Raw genomic sequence first — 24,577 nt, 5'->3', positions numbered from 1 at the left:
TGAATGGGATTACTGCCTTATAATAAAAGGGTCCAGAGAGATCTCTAGCCCTTTCCACCAAGTGAGGAGTCTATTTCTACCAGTTATGATCCAGGAAGTGGGCCCTCACCAGAACGTGACTATGCTGGTACCTTAATCTTAGACTTCCCAGCCTCCGGAATTGTGAGAAATAAATTCCTGTTCTTTTTAAGCTGCCCAGTCTGTGGTGCTTTATCATAGCAGCCTGAACGGACTGACAAAAGCCTTAGCTCCAAGCATGACTCTCTCTTCGGGAGCGATAGCTCTCCACTCAAATTGCACCTGGGGAAAATTTTTAAAATCTGGTCCCCAGGGCTCTTGGGAATTCAAACAGAATCTAGGGGACCCAAACATTAATATTTAAAAAAAAAATTTATTCTCCAGGTGATTCTTATTTGCAGCAAGGATTAAAAAACATTTCCCTGTAGAAAACATACCTGCACATATTTATAAATATTTATAGCTGTAGACTTTATAAAAGTCACACCTGTGACTATGCTAACCAATTCACTTTGTCACTTAATCTGTAAGAGCTCAGGGATGGGGGTGGAATCAGAAATCAGGGATGGTAGCTAAGTGCCGTAAACATCAGCTCTACAACCGGCAGGCAGACTGGTTCCGCAATGTTGGCTCATCTTGTCTTTGTAAAGAAATTCAGGAAATTTAGTTTCTTGAGTGGAATTCTTCTAGAGCAGACCCACTTACTAGTTCACAAACATTTCCCTGTGGTTAAAATATTACGTTACCTGCTGATTCTTGTTTGTGGCCTTTCACCACACACACACACACACACACACACACACACTTCTTAGGATAACATTTTTTATTTTATTTTTTTAAGATTTTATTTATTTATTTGACAGAGAAAGACACAGCGAGAGAGGGAACACAAGCAGGGGGAGTGGGAGAGGGAGAAGCAGGCTTCCCGCCGAGCAGGGAGCCCGATGCGGGACTTGATCCCAGGACCCCGGGATCATGACCTGAGCCGAAGGCAGACGCTTAACGACTGAGCCACCCAGGTGCCCCAGGATAACATTTTTTAAAGCTGATTTTAAAACTTCAACAGAGCATTTAAGTATTCTGCCTATGAAATTTATAAAGCTCTTTCCAGAAAGAAAAGCATAACCATATGATCAATAGGAGACTCCATGAATCATCGAAAAGACCATGAACCAGTGCTCTGTCATGGTCCTTGAAGATGACTCTTTGGACCTCAGATTCTTCATGTGTCAACTGAATCAGTGGGACCATTTGACTACATGAAGCTAATGTTCTGTGATGCTATGATTCATTTTTCTGGAGGACCCAGCCAAGTTGGAGATTCCCTTGGTTTATCTAGTGGATTAAACTTTTCAGATTCTTACAGTGGTTTTGTTTGCTTTTCTTTAACCACCTCCCGCATCACTGAGCTGTGTGGATATTTGCTAAGAACATGTGAAACGTTCCAAGCTAGGGGACACAGATTGGACACAGATTCTGAAACTTCAGTTGAGAGGTTGGCCAGGCAAAGTGGTTGGTTTTCTCTGTGGGGTAGGGTAGGAGAGAAGAGAAAGAAATATCTGCTTTTAATAGGTCAGAACTAACCACAAAATAATTGGGCCTACAGTCTAATCTAATCATGCTTTTGTTTATTCACTTCATATAAAAGTCTCTTACGAATGCATCTGAGCACAATATATAATAATAATAATACTATAACATACATTGTGAGAAACTTTTGAAAACAATAAAATGTCCACCTGAAATATGCAGTGTAAATAGACATACAAACCCATTGGTCATGCACGTTTGTGCCATTTCTTTAACTAGTGAGTTACAATGCTCAACTGAAAGCTTGGAATATATTTTACAAATGGGAGACGGAAGCCAATAAGAGGCCTAACAAGTGTTATCAGAAGCTTCACATTTGCATAATTTACTACATCAGTTCACATTTTATTATAAAATTCACATTGTTTTATTGTTTGGGTTTTTTTTTGTAATTAATTGGAACATGACATTCCTGCTTAACGGCTGGCAGGAGGCTTTTGCTTCAAAATCAGTAGTTTGGGAACACTTAGAAGAACCGTCTGTGAGCAAATGTAGTGTTGCTGTTTAAACCAAAGCCACAATGAGAGTAGAACCCAGTTATAACCCAACTCACGCGGACACAGATTTGGATAGAACATGGGTGAAAACTACATCCCCTTGCCCCCTACCCCTATCAAACTATACAAAAGTAAAAGCTCAGTATAAACCATTTAGTATCGAATGTGAGAATCCTATTTCCAAAACTGGTTCACAAAGGGGTTGTGCAGTATGAGCAACTCAGACAGGGAAGAGGGCAGACCTTCTGAATAAAAGCCCACAGATGTCCCACTGGGGAGGGGGTCGTATGTCTCTCTTAAGCGATTTCCAGGTTATGTAATACACCATACAAAATGTTACAAGAAAAGTCGCAACTCTTAGGCAGAGTTTTCTACACAAATGTAACACCACCATTGGCAGGCAATGTTAGATATATAAATTAATAACTTACAAAACATTACATTATATACATGAAGTAATAAATATACTGTTAAAAACAGAAATGGAGGTGTTAGCGCAGAAGGCAGATCAAGAGAAAGACGGCAGCATCAAATTGGAAATGGTGTGTCACTGGGTAGAGAACGAGGTGGGGAGGGGACAGGATGGGGTGTGTGTGCAGGGCCCAGTGGATCAGGGCTACGGGACACAACATGGCGCACTGCCTCATCGAGCTGAATTTTACACAGACTGTTATTGGGAATGACATGACTACCCCTTCCTACCTCTTAGTTTGTTCACTTTTATTCTGTTTGCAGCACAAAAAGTGAAGTTCTAAGAGGAGAAAAAAAATACTGCTGTAAGCAGGCAGACAGAGATAAGTTATACGGGCAACTGTGAAGCTGGATGGGACCATAGGGGAAGGAAGTAGAATGTGGTTAGAAGCGTATCCTTTCTATTTGCAAAAGTAACTGTAGTAAAGTGAAAGATATTGCCCAAGAAAGAAGGAAGACCATTTTCTTTCCTTTTTTTTTCCCCAGAAAGAGTCAAAAAAGTTTATGTCAACTTTGAACGCTTATCTGTGTAGAAGTTGATACTAAACTCTAGGTATTCAACAGGCATTTTAAAGACGTGAAAATGTTTTACAAAAAAGGCACACAGGTTGGCAGACAAGGGGACAGGTGAGCAGGTTCATAAATGAAGTTATTAATCAGTCAGTTCAGTCACTAGGGGGGACAGATTCCCAAAACTTAGTGCAGAAAAAAATCTCTCAGTTTTGTGTCTTCCATTTTCAAGCCATTTACTCAGGATCTGACCTTGGCCTCCAGTACCAGATAAAGCTTCAGCTCTCCACTAAGCTTGCAAACAAGGCAAGTCAACCGTGGGATTTTCTGAACTGCTGTTTGCTTCATGGTCTCGCATTCTGGCTCCCAACTCAAGTAACTGGAAAGGCCACATGGCCCTTGTCCCGTGCAGGCCTACGACCCCATGATGGGCTGGCCCTACTATCCAGCTGGCATGCTTGGTAAAGGTGGAATGTTCATCTCCACACGGAGAAGGCAATTATGTGTCAGTCGGGGACTTGTCTTCTGCCCCAGTGTCTCCATCAGTCTCTCCTAGCGAATCCCTATGGTCAGGGTCAATCACACAAAGTGTCTTTGTGCTGCTGAAATAATTGTGACCCTCTCCCTCTTTGTCAGGGCCTTCGGAATCCTCCTCTTCAAGGGTCAGTTCAAACTGAAACTTCTCCATCAGACCCTGACAGTCTCTATTCTGCTCGTCCAGCGGTGGGGAGGGACTCTGGGGTATCATGCTCTGATACCAGTTCCTGTTATCTTCTAATGTATCCAGAATGTCCTGGGCGTCAGGCTGCACCAGATCTGCCCAGGTCTCCCACAGTGGATGCACGATGTAGTCAATGAAACCAACCTGGAAAAAAATAAGGTTACATGTCGATTATTATGATGGGCTCTTGAAAACCAAACGAGTTGTTCTGGTTTCTAGGCAAAGAAAGAGGCACAACAAGCTAAGAGAGATCAATAATGATGGATTCCCCTATTTGAGCACATACTATACGGTACACCATGCCCTGGATGTAATATATACATTATTGCTCTTACGTCCGCAAGGTAAGTATTGTTACCCACCCTTTACAAAGGAGGAAGCTAAGACTCATTGAGATGAAATATCTTGTCAGAGATCACAGAGCCGGTAAGTGGTAGAGCTGGGACTTGGACCCAGCTCCGTCTGATTCCCAAGCCCGTGTTTGTCTCACTATAACTGACTACTTTTCCTCTTCTGTGTGCCAGATAAGAAGTCTGGATGTAACTCTGGTTGGGAATGACTTTGTCACTACTTGGATTCTGTGAGTCATTCTCCGAAGAAGGAAGCTCCAGGTCTAATGAATTCTGACTCAAGATTCTTTCCCTGATAGATTTAAAATATGCTGCCATTCCAAAATGAAGAGGAGACAGCCCCTGATGACTCTGAAATTTCTCAAGTTCCGCGGAATGCTTTTGTTTGTAGACGACTTTGGTAAAACATCTGAATACACTTCCAGTGCCTAAACAAACAAATCTCCCCTCTGTGGACATGTCTGCAATTGTCTTAGATCCACAGGGTACGGTCACTTCCATCAGGAGAAAGGAGGGAAAATAAAAACAATTAAGCAGTTCCTTTGCTAGTGTTCCTGTGAATAAATACGAGGCTTATGGCTCTGTTATGGTTTACACAGGGGCTATGCATCCTGCATGAGCTGGCTCTGTGGCCTTATGCTGACCTCTCCATTGTCAGACAAACAGGAAACACTGGGGGTGGGGGCAGGTTGTGAAAAAGAATAGGCACTAGTTGAATGAGGGAATGGAATTCCCCTGTCCTGGTCTGGGGGACTGGAGAGATGCTGGGTCCGGATGCAGAGATAAATGAGCAAGAGCAACGTATATGCATCCATGGGACATGATACAGCTCTCTTTCCACACTACTGGAAACCTTTCCTTTTTTTTTTTTTTTAAGATTTTATTTATTTAATTAATTAACAGAGACAGAGAGACAGCGAGAGAGGGAATACAAGCAAGGGGAGTGGGAGAGGGAGAAGCAGGCTTCCCACCAAGCAGGGAGCCCGATGTGGGGCTAGATCCCAGGACCCTGAGATCATGACCTGAGCTGAAGGCAGTCGCTTAACCAACTGAGCCACCCATGCACCCCTGGAAACCTTTCCTTTAACAACATTCTGGTTTTTGGCAAATCATTTTTTTGGCAAATCATTTAATACATCGAAGTTCATATGTGACTCTTTTATATCTGTATCTACCTGTATCTATATATTTATATCTATCATCTATCCATCTATCTATCACCTATCTATTGACCTATCTATCGTCTATCTTCTCCCTGGTGCTTCCCTAGTCTTAACATAACTCACACCAAAGTCAGGGACATCTCTGATCTGCACTGGAACTTGACTGCAGATGATTCAGATATTTCTCTTGCTTCCACCCACTCCCTTTTCCTTCTTTATGTGTATTTAATGGATTTGAGAGACTATTTTCAAGGTGTTTTCCAGGGACCTGAAAAAACAAGCTCAAGGCAATGGAGAAAATGGAATGAGATGAACACCGTGCAATCATTTCCTTTCTTCATTTGCTTTGCTTCTGCTAAATGCTCAGAACTTTTTTGAATGGTAGCCTCTAGTTGCTTATTTGCTGGGCCCCGGGATGAGAGAGCTCTACAAATCCTAACAGCACCTAGTCAAGGACTTTATTGCCAGATGACTCAGACAATGCTTGCCAGAGCCCATCTGCGGGAAACACCAGAATGGACCATGATGTCATGGCAACAGGGAGACCTGCTACAGTGATGGAGAGGGAAGAGCTCTGGGCAGAGGGCAGCTGGGTCACTTGGGAGCTGGTGAAATGAGCCAAGGGGACAGCTTCTCCACCTGATGCACGGGGAAAATAGCTGTTGTGTCTATCTCACAAAGCTGTGTGGGGGTTCAAACAGGACAAGTTCTGGGAAAATGTGTGGAAAACCACATAGAACACCATATAAATATACAACATCACTGTTGATAATAACTGGGCATTATTTTAATTAATTAATTAACTAACTAATTGTTCAAATTAAGGCTTTAGGGGATTTGAATTGGCCCTGACAACTGAATGCTAGCATGCATTTTTATAGCATATTAGACTTTTAGAGCACTTTCACAGATTTTAAACTCATTTGACTGGGTTCCTTTAAAAAAAAAACAATAAAATAATAACAGCAAGGGCACTTGGGTGGCTCAGTCAGTTAAGCGTCTGCCTTGGGCTCAGGTCATGATCCCAGGGTCCTGGAATTGAGCCCCGCATCAGGCTCCCTGCTCAGCGGGAAGCCTGCTTCTCCCTCTCCCACACCCCCCGCTTGTGTTTCCTCTCTAGCTGTCTCTCTCTCTGTCAAATAAATAAATAAATAAATCTTTAAAATAATAACTGCAAGGGTACTTTGCATTGATATTATAAGTATATGTAAGTTTGGGGGTAGCAGGTAGCAGGGAAAGAGGATAAACACTAACAAAAAGCCCTCCTCATGCTTTTGTGATAAAGACCTGGAATAGCCTATAGACCCTCTCAATCAGGACTATATGTTGCCCTGAAAAAAAAATAACATTTCAGCAGGCCCTGAAGCCTTTGTAGGGCTATCGATACTTTCCAGTATCAGCTAGAAGTATCTGAGGCATTTCTGCACCCCCCTGCCTCGAGCATATTGTCCCCAGTCCTCGGCGTGCAGGGAATTTGTAGCTTTGGACACAACCCAAAGATGTCAGTGTGTCCTCAGAGGTAGAGAAGCAACCTTGGAAGGGGACACGGGAAAGGGCGTCACTGTGAGGTAGAAGAGGTATGCGGGATGAGATTCACCCTTGGCCGTGCACTTGATTATGGAGAGACAACAGACACAGGGCGGAGGAAGCAAGGATGAAGAGTTGAGCTCCTGGATAAGGACAGGGATAAGAGAAATCTGGAGGGATGGGGAGGAGGCAGCAGCTCTGAGTTCAGTTAGCTGGATTTGCTAAGGTCATAGGCAACTCTCTAAACTGCTTGAGAATACAGAGACCAAACTTCGATGAGTTTCTGAGTATGGCTTTGCCTCTACCCTGTGAAATTTAGTGTAATGGAGAAGGCAAATGAGTCACAAGTAGAATGGAACTAAATGGGTCGTTGCTTCCTTATAACCTCAGGAATTAGCTATAACCCTCCAGTTCTACAATCAGCAGAGCTCACAGAAACTTTGAAAATTTCATATTAGATACCTGGGATTTTTCCACAGAAGCCGTGTGCTTGTCGCACATTGGGCTAATCTCCATTCCCCTCTCCCGCTCTTTGTCGCCCTGCTGGAAAAATTCCTCCATGATGCGGTCTGTCCACTGCCGATACAATTCCAAGGACTTGGTGGGGTTGCTCAGGTCTGCACAGTGTACCATGTTGCGAAGGACCTGGAATCATCAAGTTTTGAAAATCCCATAAAAGACAGTGTAAATACTACCAGAACATCTCATGCCTCTTGTACTAGTACATTTGGTACCAAACCCAGGAACATTTTAGTTGCATTATAATTGTGGTGTGTGCACCAAAAAATGGTATTACAGTGACGCTGGCCAGACTTGCTTATTTACCATTACAGGAGTCCTGCAAGGGAAAATGTGTGTCTTCTCAGATTGACAGTCATTGAATGTAAAAATTGGAAGGGACATTAGAGGTCAAATGCTACCATCGTTTCCCTTTCCCAGTTTGGAAAAAATGCAAAGAATTACTCAAAGTAGATGTCTTCATATTTTCCACTTGTGGAAAGAGACCAGCTGATGGCAGTTTGTATAATCAAAACAGACCTAACAGTCTTCAAGTCAATGGGATTTATATCCAAACACGAGCTTTGGGGACCAGCAGTCACGTATCCCCTATTACAAATGAATTTTGCCATTTATTTTTAGAACTCAGCAATTCAATAAATAGGGTTATGTTTTTCTTCATAAATTCGAGGATAAACTTGAATGTCCATTTTCCTTAGCTTGTTCTGAAAATAAGCCCAAGTTGTAATAATAACCAGATATGAGACTAACTGGACCGATGTTTGTTTTCATTTTTTAACTGTTGCTTGGTTTAGTTTGGTTTGGCTTTGTGGTAAATCAAAGGCTTTCATCAAATACCTGTATACGATCCGTGTAGTTGTCCAGGAGAAGAACACCTGAACTTGTAACTTTCTTTGTTTCTACCATTGTCTTCAGATCTGCCAGCAGACTCATATGTTTGGACATATCCGTTGCTAACACCTAGGGTAAAAGGAAAATGAAACTCTCAGGAAACTCAGTTTATCAGAGAGAATGGTGTTTCTCCTCCTGAGAAGGGAAAGGTAAGTGAAGGATGTCGAAAGGAAGTCTTACCATGTCGATAACCATTTTCCTGAGCGTCTGGCGTTGCTTCTTGCTGAGATTCTGGAAGATGTCACAGTGTTCTTCCTGCAGCAGTTTGAAACCCACAGCAAGGTGATGGTTTTCCAACACAGATTCATCATTATACATCAAAGCGAGTTCTGAATCTGATAAACAAGGAAAAATGATGACTTAATAAGGAAGGGCTATAATTCCAACGTTGGCATGACTTCAGTGTGAAATCAGATCCAGTTCTCTCCAAATGATGTCAGGAACCAAGATTCACATGTCATTTCTCATCAGAGAAACAGTTGCCCTCTTCAAGGGGGAGTAGTCAGTTTCCAAGCAAAATATGGTTGTCGTAGATATTGGTGCATAAGCTTTCTCCTTGACTAAAATTCACGGTATTTTAAAATCCTTTTTCTTCTTCTTCATTTCACATGAAGAATTTAACATTCCAAGTGCATTGTAAGTAAGTGCATTTCCAAGCAACTAAACCCTATTTTTATCTCAGTTTGTAATTTCCTTTATGTCTTCACACATTTTGTGCTTTGGGAAGGAATAAACGGAAAATGCCACTCAACTTTATCATATGTATTAGCATTTTCAAACTATTTCACTTTTTTATAGATTCCCCAGTCCTGTCACTTGTGACTTTCTAATTTTTCAAAGATGATAATAGTGTTGAGTGTGAGATTTTGTTTTATCCAAATAATTTAGCTCTTTGGAGCTTTCTACAAATATGGCAATGAAACATTAATAATTTTTTAGAACAATCTTGATGTCAGAGTTTCCGTCCTCTGGCCCTATATGTCAGAAATAGTAACATCTGTACCTAAATGACAGCTTCCAGCCTGCCATTCACACAGAAGAATCACAGACATCTTTTGTTAGGTAGAGCCCTGGTCTGCACTGGAGACTATGGTCAACAAATTCCAGAAGGAACATTTTCTCTTAATAAAGAATAATAGCCAAGTGATGGCGAGAGGTTATTCATTGCAGATGTTGTCACTCATATACCATTGTTTTAACTGTGTTCTTCGTGTTACATCCTCAGAATACGTGGTGGGATATATGAAGTCATTTCAGCACTCCTGCCCTGTTCACCTGTAATCAATCCCAGATCTGCAAACTGGCTTTCTATGTTCTAGTGTTGTCAGTGGCTGTAACAGAAAGACCATTTTTTTCTGTGTGAAGCTACCTGGCCAGTATATAGATTGATATGTGACACACACTATGCCCGCTGATATAATCCAATAGCTACATAGTTGCCTGAAGTTTCTATTCTTTCAGTAGAAGAACAAGGTTAAAAATGAATCTACACCACATCTAGATCATTCAGATATTCTTTTTTTTTTTTACGATTTTATTTATTTATTTATTTGACAGAGAGAGACACAGCGAGAGAGGGAACACAAGCAGGGGGAGTGGGAGAGGTTGAGAAGCAGGCTCCCCGCAGAGCGGGGAGCCCGATGTGGGACTCGATCCCATGACCCTGGGATCATGACCTGAGCCGAAGGCAGTCGCTTAACCGACTGAGCCACCCAGGCGCCCGATCATTCAGATATTCTGATGATAAAGTAGGACAGGGACTCTTTTATAGCAAGGAGCTCAAACATTTCTATAAAACCATCAGCACTTGATGTTAATGATGACCACAACTGTATAGCCAATATTCTCAGAAGAAAAAGTGTTGAGATTTTTAGCTTTTAGAAATAGTGCACTAACTGAGAAAATTCATGGATTTTCATTAGCATGGATACTAAACATTTTCAGCATGACAAAATCACTGAGTATAGCTTGGGATCCCAAGACTGGACCCGCACTAAATGTCACTGAGGTCATATTCCCTACTATAGACCAAGCATTCCAGTGCTTTCTTTGGAGTCTTATTTCTTTTTGGAGGTTCCCATGCTCATTTGGGCCTTTCTCCTCAGTAAAGAGGGACACCAGTGGGTCACCATGTTCTATGTGAGAGTCCTGCATAAAATTGAAAATCATTATCACGTTATCCCCAAGCCTTTTTTTGTCTTTACTGGATAATCCCACATCTGTTAGTCTTTCCTCATGTATTGTATTTTCCAAATGTAGAGTACTTTTTATGGCTCCCCTCTGACCCTTTCCAAGTTCTCCATGCAGCTCAAAAATTATGTTGCCAGACTGGACACAGTATCCAGGAAAGGTCTGACCAGCTTGAGTGGAATGGAAGGATTACCTCATTATTACCCTTATTATCATCCATAATGAAAACATTACGGGGGAAAAAATGAAGCAACGAATCATACAATTATCTCAAATGACTGTTCCAGTAGTGAACTCACTTGTGTTGATGAGAAACTGGTTGGAGACTCCAGGGTGATCGACGTCATGGATAGCAGCTGCAAAAATGGCGGCCAGAATTTCCAAATCGGTGAAGACGGCCTGCAGAACAAAACGAGCACATTTAACTCTATGTCCCATTGGCCTATCCTGCTTATTCAGTTTCATATTAAAGTATCCCGTTTCATTCTTGTTGGGAGAAGGATTGTTTGCTGATGTGGTATAATGTCTCAATGCACTAATTAAATGTAGATTCTATCCATCATCATAAGGTCTAATGTGAAAGGGATGATGGCGTAAGCCCATGCCCACATTGAGCTTATAGGAAGGCATTAGCACCATGCTCATGATGAGTGATCAGGTGGGGCCTGACGTTTGTTTCCTGGATCAGGTGTATGGCAGAATGGTGCTTATGTAACACGAGCACATACAAGTCAAAAAAGAAAGTCAGACTGGCTCTGCGCTGAGATACAACAACATTCATGTTTTCAGGCTGAGTAACTTAAAGAAGAAAGGCTAAATTCCAAACTCATAAGACTGGCAATAAATTATTTCCCAAAGCTAAATTTGTAGTGTGGTCAGAAGCTTTCATATATTCATTCATTCATCCACTCCTTCAATTCCTATGTGCTAAATGTTTGCTATGGGCGAGATCTGAGAACTTTCCTAAGAAGTGAAACCTAATGCCTCACTGCTCCACTCCTTCATGCCATGTTGCGAAGCCTCTTCTGCCCCATCTGTACACGATAACTTAAACCTAGCATTTGTGTAGATATACATTCCTTCTGACTAAAAGGTCTTTCTCTGGCTGTAATGTCTGTCCTCATCCTCTGTGATTACTTACATCTTCTGATCCTTCCAATGCCAGCTCAGTGTCCACTTCTCCCGTGAAGGCTAACTGCTCAAGGACACGTTGAGCTCTCCCTTCTCTAAACACGTGTGGCCCTCAGTGGTCAATTTCCGGCTACACAATAGGTATCCTATCAATAACAGAGGGTAGTTGACGAACAGTGTTGACCCACTCTATAATCCTTATACAGAACATACAAATAATACTGTTTCTCTCCTTCAGGGGATAAAACAGCCTCAGCTCCATCTCACTTTCCTGACCTCTTGGATTTCTTTTCTCAGGAAATACGGAACCCAAACAATAGAGTTGTGGCCAGTTTAATCTTTTTTCACCTTCCAAACTGAACCTGAGAATATGGTGGGGCTGGAGAGGGGTTGGCAAGTCCCCTTCTGTAGTGAGCCTACACATTTTGGAAGAACCTGACTACCGTTGCTGTAATGTCAAAGAAGAATATGGGCTGCTAGGCACATTGCCGCTAACATTGGTGCATGGAAATGCATTAATCTACTAAGGAAGGAGTCAGAGCCACCTTCTAGCAAGATGCCTAGCAAAATGGAACACTGTTCCCCTTTGCTTCAGCATTATTAATTCTAGATATTCAGTTCTAGATATTCAGTTACTTTTTCTTCAACCCATCGAATCAGTTTTATGAATTCTTAGGAGACTAAGCCTATGGATGCTTATTCCCAACAGGAACTATATAGGACATTTTATATTATATTTCTGTGCTATCCTTCACAGTGTTTGGGATGGTGTGGGCAGTTAAGATCAGTATATGCATACTGAGGATAAACTACATACTAGATGCTGAACTGGACACTTACTAGATACTGGAGATGCAAAGAAAAATAAAGCACCCTGGGGGTACCCGGGCGGTTTATTCGGTTAAGCGTCTTGCCTCTTGATTTCTGCTCATGTCATGATCTCAGGATCATGAAATTGAGCCCCGTGTCAGGCTCTGCACTCAGCGGGGAGTCTGCTTGAGATTCTCTCTCCCCTTCTGCCCCTAGCCCCACTTGTGTGCACTCTCTCTCTCTCAAATAAATAAATCTTAAAAAAATAAAGCACCCTGGGGCGCCTGGGTGGCTCAGTTGTTAAGCGTCTGCCTTTGGCTCGGGTCATGGTCCCAGGGTCCTGGGATCGAGTCCCGCATCGGGCTCCCTGCTCCGCGGGGAGCCTGCTTCTCCCTCTCCCACTCCCCCTGCTTGTGTTCCCTCTCTCGCTGTGTCTCTCTCTGTCAAATAAATAAATCTTAAAAAAAAAATTAAAAAAAAATAAAGCACCCTGTTAATTACTTGATAATTAAACAATTTCAATCATAAGAGACATTAAGAGAGAGTTACTCTGATATTCGAAAGCAGTGTAAGTAGAAATGCCATTCATTTTTATTAGCAACCCAATTTATGGATGCTACACATAATAAAGAACCAGTTCAAACATGTGCAACTATTTCTGTAAATATGTTACATGTTGTATAGCACTTTGTAAAAGAGGATGGGCAGGTATGCAAAACACATCATAACTACTCACATCTAATGCTGGCGTAGAAAGAAGAACATGGGTTGACTGGGCTACATCAGCAGCGTGCAGGCTGTTATGATATGCCACATCAGAATGGTAATGGTCTTCTAAAGTCATCATGTAGGTTACAAATGTATCAGATGAGATTTTGAATGTCTTTAGGAGGTCTCTTTCCTATGTAGTAAAATGGATTAGAAAATATATAAGTCGATGTCCAAAAATGAGGAAAAAGTCAAATCAGGAAAATAAACTGGGATGGAAAAAAAATCATAAAGAGCCATCGAATTCAATAAGCAATACTCTCTCCTTTTCACTCACCTGGAATATGGCATACATGATGCATGTGAGGGGCCTGTTGTGTGAATATCCAGCCACATTGAAGATGTTAAGGCCCCATTTGTTCAGGTCTTCCAGCTCCTGTAATCAAAGTCAGAGGAATTTAGGAATAAGGCCAGTTTTGTTAGCATGCCTCATTATTTTTATTTTGTTTTTGGACAATGGCTGCCTAAGTCTTTAGAGTGTCTATTTAGAGTGTTCTAGTTGCATGAAAATTTGAAAATGGAATGTCCTAGGAGACTGGGTGTCCTCTTCATTTTAGTTACAAGTTTCTGTATTTTTTTTTTTTTTTCAGAAAAGAGAGAGTGTGTGTCTAATATATAGATTTAGTTGCTGACCTGTATTTGCCGCACATCAGTCCTCAACCAAGTGGCATTCAGAGGTAGCTGCAAGTGGCTAGGGATCCCTCTAGCTCCATTTCCCTGTCTCTCTTCTTCACGGATCACTGGCCCAGTAGTAGCAGCTAGAAAACCATCTTAGGGGAACTCCTTTGCCCTTTGGTTATTATCACAAAGGGCCCGGTCGGGGAGACTCAGTTGCTAGAATGTGCGGAAGTCAACCCTAATTTAATGTAAAAGGTCGTAAAGAATGCCAACCATGGATTATTCTATCTTAGAGCTCTTGGGCCACAGATAGACTTGGGAGAAACATTATTCAGTCTTGCACTGTGGGATTATTCCAAGATTATCTGATTAAAGGAGTAATTTATTCCATTCTGAATTCTTGCCCAGAATAAGGGATCTAGGCTCTCTCCAGAGACCTGCCCCTTGCTCTAATTGCATCTCTCAGAAAGCCTCACTGAATGTCTGTTTGCCCATTTTCTATTGTCACAAGACTGCAAGGACCTCAGTGGTCACCTTAGGCAGCCCCCTAGGGGAATGTGTGAATTCTTTCTGTGCCTTCCTCCACTGGTAGGGTTTGGGCTCTGAGTCAGTGCTGTCGACCTCTCTCATTTCTTCTCCAGCTCTGCCAATCAGTGCAGATTTTCCAACTAGTCTTTGGCATAGAGTCCTGGATCTGTCCTCTGGGACAATTCATTCCTGTCTCCTGTCGCCTGCCCTGTGGCTTCTCCCAGGGTGCCTCTGGTAGGATTTGCACTCATGAGGAACTTCCATTTACAAATCCAACTCTGAATAAAAAAATACAGCTCCTTTGTTGTAGGAAAGGGTCTTGAATTTGGTGCCCAGCAATGGACAAAGAGGCCACACCAGGCTTCCTATCATATAATTTAATCAAAAAGCAACAATGATCACTGCTCTTTTCTAGTAGATAATTTTGAGCGGCCACCTGCCGTAGAGCAAAGAGCTGCACGCACACTCGACCGCCCCGCTCAGACAAACCTTGGCCAGATGATCTTCGTTTTCCGTGTTGACTCCAAAGCGTGAGATGCTTGTATTGTTCAAGCTTGAACTATGCATTAGTTTTTTCACACCGCTTATCTGTGTCATGAGCTGTTGCTTTTTCTTCTTCTCTCGGTCTTTCTGGGTAGGAGATGGAATCTCCACATCATTCTGCTTGTCTGCAACAAGGAGAAACATTTTTCAGCCCCCGCGTGCCAGTGAGAACCCACTGCAAACCAGTATCCAGAACAACTTCCAAAGTCCTGTGCTGGGTTTTACATCTTATAAAGGACTATCCTACATTATCTCACTTGATCTCCAGGACCATCCTGTGAGGTTGATGGGAGAAATAGGAGAATTTTTTTGCTTCTTTTTATTGCTAAATAAACTGAGGCCCAAAGGAGTGAAATAAGATGTCCGAGCAGGACAGATAAGACTCAATCCTCCACCTTCTATCTGCAGCGTAATTTAGAATTACGTTTCTGTATTTTCAAGTAGGGCATCAATATGTATATGCAGATGTTTTTAATTAAATAACTTATATGTCTGTATAACAGAAAACATTCATGCAGCCAGGCCCAGGTTAATAAAAACAGGCTTTATGTTCTACTCTTTTTATCATATTTGTATTTTTTTTAATTAAAAAAAAATCCAAACAACTTTAACTGGATATAACTTATCATTTCAGTTTAGATGAGCAGTCTGTAAGTTAGAGAAATCAATGGTTTGTAACCTTCAAATAATGACTTTAAGCCTTGGCTTATTACCACCATTTGAGGTTCAGAGGAAAAGGATATCAGTTTTACTTCATGCTTTATTTTTATTCATTCTAATTAATAATAAACAATGCCTCTCGCTTGTCACAGGCATTAAATTGATTAAAACATTTATGCTTATTAAGTATGTATGCTGATCTCATTTAATCATTTAAAGAATTCTGCTACGACAAGGTAACAGCAGAGCTGCGATTAGCGACGGAAACATCTACCTTCTCACAGAGGTTCTCCCCTCTGTATCAGGCTATCAAAAATATCAGCAACCAAATATTCCATTTCACTTCACAGGGGGCTTCATCTTGAGTCCTTCTGAAACATGCATTAACTCTTGCAGGCCCCAGGGATGACTGTGAGTGCCCGGAGGCAATCATTTTTTAAACTGCTTTAACAGCTCCTTCACTGAACTAAATGACACCCTGTGGCTGAAAGAGTTAATGCAGCTCTCAGAAGTTCCTACATGTATCTCTGCTTGTTACAGTAAAAATTAGGACAAAGACGATTTCTCCATTAGAAAGTGACATGTTTCCAGATGGCATGCTGGGACCGAGACTATTTGCCTTCAACTCTTGCAAGATGGTGGCATATGTCACGTGTTCTCCCCAGAGACCTCCGCCTGCTCTCAGGGCCCTGTGGACAAGGCATCAGAGCAAAGCAAGCACAGGGAGACAGAAGCAGCTCCCTGGCTGGACACCTCAGTACCTGGAGCAAGGCTATTCTCTATCCCTAGCATCCCTGTGTTCTCTTTAGGTGCCCGCAAGCTCTGAGCCTCATCAGTCTATGACTTTTGCCTAGCGAGGAATTTTAGTGGTCATTTCAATTAGTTTACGGGTTTCCAACCTGCCTCAGCATCAGAAGCACCCAGAGAACTTTAGAAAAACACAGATTTATGAGCCCCACCCAGCCCTACTGAATCAGTATGTTTCAAAAAGCTTCCTAAATGACGCTGATGATCAGCGCCAGGTTTGGGAACCAATAATAATCCCACCCTCTCACTTTTCAGATGAAGTCAGCAATTTGTCCAAGCTCAAAGGGCGACTTACTCAACAGATATTTATTTTGCAATTACTCAGTTCCAAACACAGTGACTTAATAGCAGAGAACCCAGGCCTTGAGGTTCCTGTTAAAAATTTCTTTCAGGTCTCACAATCTCTGGCAAAAAACACTATATATTATATTGTTTCTGACATCACTTTTCTCTCTGTCACTTCACTCGTAATAATTATAACTTCCTGCTAAAACGAAAGGTCACAGTAGCCCCTGTCTTTCCCGACTCCGTTCTTCACCATCCATCAGGTCTGGTTATTTAAGAGGCTGTCAGATTCCCCTAGGCCACTGCAGATAGAGAAACCTCTAGGGGCCTAGCGGCTCTGCCCTGTGTTAACTAAAGATTCCTTGCATCGGCCAGTAATTGAGCTGAACCACGACTGTGTCTAGAACATTACAGTAAAGAAGAAAGCCATTATTCACAGACAGCACCAATTTGACATTAATGGGTGTTTCCCTATACAGGCAGGCACTGAAACAACTGATGGGTTTCCCTATTCTGAATTTCCTCTGTTAAAAGCGTAGCCAGGGCATTGCGGAAATAACCTGAAACACAGACTCAAAGAATCGCCATAAACACTTAGTGAATTTACATTCCCAGAATGGTTATAATACAGTGGGGAAATAGTGGGCCAGCATAAATCAAAGAAACAAACAAACAAAAAAACAAATGCAAAATATGGTCATGTCAAAACCCTGTTAATGGCCTAATTTGATGTGCTTTTCTTACTAGAGCACAGCGTTGAATCATGCAGACTTTCTAAATTCTTTCTCCTTGCATCTTGGAAATTCTATGTTTTAGCTTTTGAGACATACTCAGGGATTTACAAGAATGAGTCTTCTCTGTTTGTAAAAATACTTACTAAATTATAATACCATATCTAAATATCTTGCTTTGCCTATGCTCCCTTCCTGAAGATCCTGCTTTACTTCCTCTGGGGCCAGCAACCTGGAGCTCATTTTCATGTAAGAGCATCAATAGGTGGTTGCTTTGGTAAATGGACTCTTGCCTGCCTTTCAACTTGTCCATCTAGACGCCATCCTCTTAGATGGAAACGGCACAAGTTTCCCAGCTCCTTGGAGTAAGGGATTCCCTCCTTCCTGGATGACACATTTTAACCTTCAATGACTCTTATTGCAAAAATGCTCTTTAATTTTAACTTAAAGCACTAAGGTCTTCCCATTTTTTGCTCACTGAGATGGTTGCCGTGCTCTGGCAAAATTCTTTTATGTTACTGGGAAAGGTTAAAAACATATTTTATTTTTAGGTCCAACAATCATGATTCCTAAAGATTTTTCTCCAAAAGAATATAGCTATTACTTGAATGTCCTTTAATGTGATTTTCTTCTATATGGCCTGAGTTTCTAACAACCTTCTTTCCTAGTTAAAGAAGTAACAGGGTATTTAGGTCTGGGAATCAAGAGAGCAAAGCCTTAGTTCTGGCTCAGGGACATAGTAGCCAAGTAATCTTGATTAGGTTACTTTGCCCTTCTGGGCCTGTTTCCTCTCCCATAAAATGAGGGAATTGGATGACAAGGCCATTAAGGTCCCTTGTGGATCTGACAGTTTATAAAGAAGGCTTCATTCATGCTTCTCCAGGAATATTCCTCCAGGAATATTCACCCCACAAAATAGGATTAAGAGTTCCATGTCTTACATTTGCAGTTTGGAAGCAAGGTCTTGTTTGTTTGTTTGCTTTTTAGGATTACCCAATTGCAGGCCTACAGCCCATTATAGAGAATCCAGACTGCCGGGTATGTCTTAGCAAAACTGATCAACTCAGTCCATATCAGAGTCACAGTGCTCTCCTTGTACAGATGAGGTAACTGATGTAGCTTTTGTTGATATGAGGGATTTTTTTTCCCTATATTTTTCCAAGAATATTTAAAATTTTAATCTGTCTAATCTGTTTGATCAGGGCTACCTTGTGCACACACATACACACACACACACCCACCCCCTCCTAAGGCTGAATCTCTAAGAATTGAGATTCTAACACGTTCCCCAACAACCTGTTCTTGATAATTTAATTTTTGGAATAACGAGAAGCCAAAAGATTGGCTTTCCTCAAGAGATGTGCCAAACAGCAAATGAAATATTCAAGAGAGCGTTGACGTTTGCCTGTTCTTGAGATACACAGTGTTGACCCTGAGAGCTCATCTTTGTTATCTTATCAGCTTTCTCACTTAATAGCTTATGATGATAAAAAAGAGATCAGTATGCTAAGCTAGTCGTGCCATCCTTGGCAAGCTGCAAGTCGCTGGTGAAAGCTGCTGCAAGCGCACAGAGTTGCCTCCGCCCGGTCTTGGAAGACAAAGGGCTCCTGTAGCTTTACCCCAGTCGTGAGAGTCTCTCCCAAGACACAGACAAGCCCTGGCATTTTAAAACGCAATGTTTGTGAGAACAAAAATGAGGTCTTGCACTACTCGACTTTCTTCTTCTCTCCCACAGTCGTTAACCTGGGAAATGTAAGACTCCCAGTTTATGAAAAAGAATTGGGTGTTGCACAGAGTAGAGTACATCTGAGAGGGACAGTGGAAGATGTCTGTCTTCAAAGGAACGAAGGGGGGATGATGGAGAAGAAAAGGATCGGTATATAACACTTGCTGTTCAATTGGATTCTAGCTGCCTCTTGGAGCTAGGCTATATGAAAATTCTTCTCCTTTGTTCCCTGACAAAGGTGTTGTAACTGCCGCTGGAGAAAACCAGGTGCAGAAGGCACCCACAGAGGAAACAGAAAGACACTTGTTCATCGTACCCCTGCCCATCTGCGGCCGGGAAATGCCGTGAGCTCTGCACCAGGCTGATCAAAGATTGATCAGCTGACAGCAGCAACTGCTTTGGAATTAGAGAAACAAGATTGATTTTTTAAAATAAAACCAGAAGACGTGTGTGTTGCCATAAAGCCCTGAGGCACATGGTCATGGATTTAATGATGTGTCGCAATGCCAAAAAAGAAGGGAGGTGTGATGTTCAGCTGTAAGAATATGTTGATTCCCTGTATGGTGGAGTTCTGTAAATGGGCATAAGTCAGCAGTATTTGAAAGTCAACAGAATCAGAATCTAAATGCTACCTATTTATTTTAAAGTACAGATTTGCATATTCTGCAGGCCTTATTAAAGAACAATATAATCCAAATAGGTTCACTATACAGTAGAATGGCTTTAAACATGAGATGAGAAATCCCGAGTAATCAAACAGGACTCGTGACAGTAGCTGAGGATCTCTGATGCAAACGTGTTCTGACAGTGTCATGTGTTAAATACCAGCAATGTGACAACAGAGCACAACAGATAAAAAGCATCAGATTGGGAAGATAATGATGCAGCTTGCAGAAAGCCACATCTTTCAGAGATGTGAAGATTCTTCTCTTCCCATTGATCTTTAAGCAATAACTTAGCAAAGCAATAGTCAAATTACTTCCAAAGCTAATTCCCATGGCCCAAATCAACACACCGTTATTCTCCAACCATATCTCTTACAAACCACCTAAGAGGAAATCCTTTGCTCCAAGTCCAGTTATTGGAAGAATGTAAAGAATACCACATCAGAGGAGCCAACAGACTGGTCCCTCAGGTTTAGATGTCTGGACCCCCACCCTGACCCCATTCAGAGGTCTTGGCCAAGATGGAAGAAGGTGGATGGATAAGGGGTGACCTGAGGTACATAGAAATACAATCAGCCTATAATAACCTCTGTCTTTGATGTCATTCTTTTCTTTTTTTTTTAACATCTTTCTGCTTATTATTATTTTTTTTTACCTTAAATGTTGTCCTTAGTTCTTATCTGAAATGGCTTTTTCTGTGACTTGACCCCATTCCAAACTCACATAGGGATGTTGCTGATGGGTTGCAGAGATTAATAGGGAAAAATCTCAATTGCGGAACAGATTTCCCAGTTAATATCTTACCTAAGAAAGTATTTGAAATGTATTCAGAAACCTGGTTCCCTGATCGGCTCATCTCTGAAAGGTGTGTCAGCTCCCGGTTCAGCATTCTTTTGAACTGTGTATGAAGAAGAAAAATGTATTAATCACCTAAAAACTAGCAAATGATCACTGTAGATGTTTTCAACTTTACTACGAACCAAGAGATCAGAGGAGCAGATACCATTAAATAAATGATTCTGCTTCTACAAAACACCCCTTTAATGCGAAACCATTCCCATGTCACCTTAGGGAAAAAAGAGGTTTTCTTGAGATTTCTTAGAATTAACATCTGATTTCTTCTGAAGATGCAAACATAGGAAAAGGAATTTTAATAGAGGTCAAGATAATTGCACTTGAAAAATGTAACAACTCTTAAAACACATTTATTGGAAATTAACTCGAAAATATTACTTGAGAGGAGATTATATGTGAAAAGTTTAAGAGAACACTAAGGGGAAAAAGAAGCATCCTTTAAAAATCCTCGAGCCGCATAAAAAGAATTGGATTAAAATACAGCAAAGTCTATTTAAATACGATGTAATACAGCATGCCCTTATACAATAAGCAGCCTCCGTGGGCTAAGGGACAGCACAAATTAAATCATTACAGATGTTTTTCTACTTCACAGAAAGCACACAGATGTAAATGTTTCACATTCTATCAAAGACATATAACAGAATCAAATTAACCCACCTTGATGTAACCCCAAGATACAGATAACAAATAGTTTGCCTCAGGCATTTTGGAATGCTCTCCTTGCCACAATCCACAAATCCCTTTGAAAGAATTCACTGTGCTGAGAGAGCACCCCCGAAAGGACCGGGAAAGCCGAGCAGATTCAGTGGTAAAATAATCAAAACTTATAAAAGACAAAGTCTCCAAAATTTAGGGCATTTCCTAATCCAGACAAAGCCCATCTTCGCACTCCATTCTTACAAGAAGCCTATGCTCCCTGCTTCTTTCCTGGCAGAGAGAGTAATGTAATCAGGAATTGCACGAAGGAACAAGAGCCTGTCTAAATGTATTCAGCTGGCTGGTTTGCAGCACTTATGAATTATGAATAGTCCTGGTGGCCGAAGGGGTTTCCACTCTAGATTAGTCCTGCTCAGCTGAACTCTGCAAGGAAGGAGCGATTCTTCTTTCCTGAGGGGTTGCCAGACTGGGAAGCACAGCCATCTTTTAAAAAGGAGAAGATTAAAATGGAGGAAGCCCCATGAATATTTAAGTAAATCTGAAGTCAGTACCCTCCCCCATTTCAACTAGGTGTTCTTAACCCTCTCTCCACTGCACAGACCATCCTCCACACAGGCTCAGTCACGCTAATGGTTTCAGAGGGATGGTGCATTTGAGTCATTTACTCTCTCAACATTTTTAAAAAACTGAGAACAGGTTAGAACTGTGCCTGTCTTCAGACTAGGCTTTCAGACTACAAAGATTTTTTTTTTTTTTTAAAGCTAGCTTTTGGGAGGATTTTTTGCACACTGACGGCGTGTGACAATGCGTTCAGCCATCCTTCACAATGAAACAAGTGGGAATAGAATGAACTTCTTTCATTTAAAAAGTACTTCATTTGCAGAATGCAGTTCTCTCCACTCCATCAGCTTATTAATATGCATATTAGATTGCATTTGACAAGTGAATTAAACACGTTCGACCTTTCGATCTAGGATCTAGAATGTGTTAGGAATTGTAAGCTGTCATTTGCTGCATGAAGGGTGAATTATCTGGGTTATGAAGGACTACGCTGCTTTGGTATTTGAGTGTTAAACATCTAATTCATGTTAGTAACATTTAGGAGTTAAACTAAATTTTATTTCATTTTAGCAATCTAGGGCATATTGAGAAAGTCATTCCTTTCCTGTAGACTCAATCTCTCTCTCCCTCCCTCCTGCCCCCCCCCCGCACCCTTTTCCTTGTCAGCCTCAGAGGGCACAGGCAAGAGGAAAGGTGAAGAGGAGAGTCCCACCGCAGAGCTTCCCAGGCCCATCCCACTCCCCTCCTTCTCCCTTCTCTCCATTACCCCACCCTTGGACTCTCAGAAGTTCAAGTACAGCATGTTAAAGCCAGAGCAAAGCACCATGGCAACAGCCCCCACACGCAATTGGCTCCCTTTCCTGTGAGGCTTTCTCCTTTCAAATGAGCATCCTGCACCAACAATGGCTTCACTTCAAGCATCCAAGCCCCCGTCGTGCCACTGCCTGAGCCCAGGAGACCAGCCTTTCTAGCTGAAGGCAACGCAGCTTAGCATTGTTGCCTGCTGGCTCACTGCACGATGCATTGTCCTCGGAGAGGTTCTGGGAGAACCCTGCTTGCGTCTGTGTGTTTTCCCATGATACACTATGTCAGTAACAGTAACCAGGGATGTCCAGATCAATTGTCTCGGCTAGTGTGTTTTACTGATGGAACCTCTATGCAGTTTTGAATTCCAGGTGAACCGCGTAAGTTCCAAATTATTTATTTTTCAAGACAAACCTGCTTGGTCATAGGGGCCTCTCATTTTTACTTCTCAAAAGTCAGGCACTTACACTAAAGACTTAGAAGCCGGAAAAGACAGGTGTGTATGCTCTGATTGATCAGCTAAATTTTGGCAAAGAGGGAAACTGTACTTGGAGCACTGCAAAAATATCTTGGAAAAAAAGCAGAGACCGATGATTTCTTTAATTATGTCTCTGCATAAGACTTAGCCAAATGTAACATTCAAACGCTCCATCCTCATTTTGGTTCCTTTGGTCGGTAAAATACTTAGGAAGATTTTGGAGTCAATCAGGTTTGCACTAATTCAAATAAAACCATTTTATCAGGTATTTGATAAATATTTTTTGAACATCTAAACTATGCCAGGCAAAGCATTAAAGATAGAGAAGTAAAAGAAAAACAAAAAACACCAAGAAAACCAACAAAAACAAAACAAAACAAAACCAAAAAAACACTCTTTTAATCAGCTCTCATCCTAGTAGGAATAGTCAGATGTATTAGGACATGTTAGTTGACCACAACAGTTTTTTTTTTTAAAAGATTTTATTTATTTATTTGAGAGAGAGATGAGATAGAGAGAGCATGAGAGGGGGGAGGGGCAGAGGGAGAAGCAGACTCCCTGCCGAGCAGGGAGCCCGATGCGGGACTCGATCCCAGGACTCCGGGATCATGACCTGAGCCGAAGACAGTCACTTAACCAACTGAGCCACCCAGGCGCCCGACCACAACAGTTTTAATAGTCTGGAGAGAGTGGGGCCAGTTCTTTATTAGTCATATTGGCTCCTGTGCTCAGAATAGAGAAGCAGGTAGAAATTCAATAATAAAAGGCTAGGAAGGGAAAGACTTTTCTCCTTCCTTTCGTTCTAAGACCTCCCATGGCCACAAAAATCCTGTTGGGATACACTGTCATTCAGTCCCAACATGGGAGCAGGGGAAGCGGCTCTCAGCTACAAGGCTGAGAAGAAGCCAAACTCCTCACCTTTCCTGCATTGATTACAGAAGGAGTAAGCTATATAAATAGTGACAGATGAATACCACCTCCCTCCTGCTCATGCCTAAATTGCTCTCCTATGAGTCTGTTGCTACGGGCATAGCAATGCCACCAAAAAGCCAAGTCATGCTAAGGTAACCGTAAAGCACATATCATGATGAAGTATGCATACAGAGGTCACTCAGGGTCAGAAACTGACCCAATCCTAAAACGCTGCTTAGCAACAACCATTGGTTTTCCTCCTCCATAAGGGAAGGCCCAACCACACTGACCGAGGCCATCACTGCTCTCATCCAAAAGCATTTATGAAGGGCCCACTTATGCTGGGCAGCAGACGGGAGCATCTTTTCTTTTCCATTCTAGCAAATATAGAGGACGATCAGTATGATTAGTGCTGGCCTATGTGATGAAACACACCAAGAGGTGGAAGAGATAGGAACTGTGTTTGAGGTCAAGGCGGAGGAGACAGTTGGACTATTTGGCTTAGTTGGATTTTCAGGGCCAGACCCCCATATGAGAACTGTTTCTGTGGAGCCAGAGATAGCCACAATGTAGTGGACAAATCCTGAC

General features: G+C 41.8%; 1 protein-coding gene across 4 annotated transcripts in view; it reads right to left on the bottom strand.

Annotated features, from left to right (window-relative positions):
• Window positions 1-1,654: 1,654 nt before the first annotated feature.
• The window catches only part of PDE4B (phosphodiesterase 4B), a 429,564-nt gene continuing 406,641 nt past the window's right edge, over window positions 1,655-24,577 (bottom strand). For 3 of the 4 annotated variants that reach the window (XM_021680003.1, XM_021680004.1, XM_021680005.1), the window contains 9 exons: window positions 20,524-20,617; window positions 14,792-14,970; window positions 13,434-13,532; window positions 13,125-13,289; window positions 10,747-10,846; window positions 8,438-8,592; window positions 8,204-8,326; window positions 7,310-7,492; window positions 1,655-3,951 (listed from right to left, as the gene is read on the bottom strand). In XM_021680003.1, the coding sequence (XP_021535678.1) occupies window positions 3,586-3,951; window positions 7,310-7,492; window positions 8,204-8,326; window positions 8,438-8,592; window positions 10,747-10,846; window positions 13,125-13,289; window positions 13,434-13,532; window positions 14,792-14,970; window positions 20,524-20,617 (1,464 nt within the window). In that variant the 3' untranslated portion in view covers window positions 1,655-3,585. Of the gene's footprint in view, window positions 3,952-7,309; window positions 7,493-8,203; window positions 8,327-8,437; window positions 8,593-10,746; window positions 10,847-13,124; window positions 13,290-13,433; window positions 13,533-14,791; window positions 14,971-20,523; window positions 20,618-21,234; window positions 21,283-24,577 lie in introns of those variants that run through there. The other variant, XM_044914531.1, reaches the window with a different exon arrangement.

This window comes from Neomonachus schauinslandi, chromosome 4 (assembly GCF_002201575.2).
Source record: "Neomonachus schauinslandi chromosome 4, ASM220157v2, whole genome shotgun sequence".
Classification (NCBI taxonomy): domain Eukaryota; kingdom Metazoa; phylum Chordata; class Mammalia; order Carnivora; family Phocidae; genus Neomonachus; species Neomonachus schauinslandi.
This window is presented reverse-complemented; position numbering and strand designations above follow the sequence as displayed.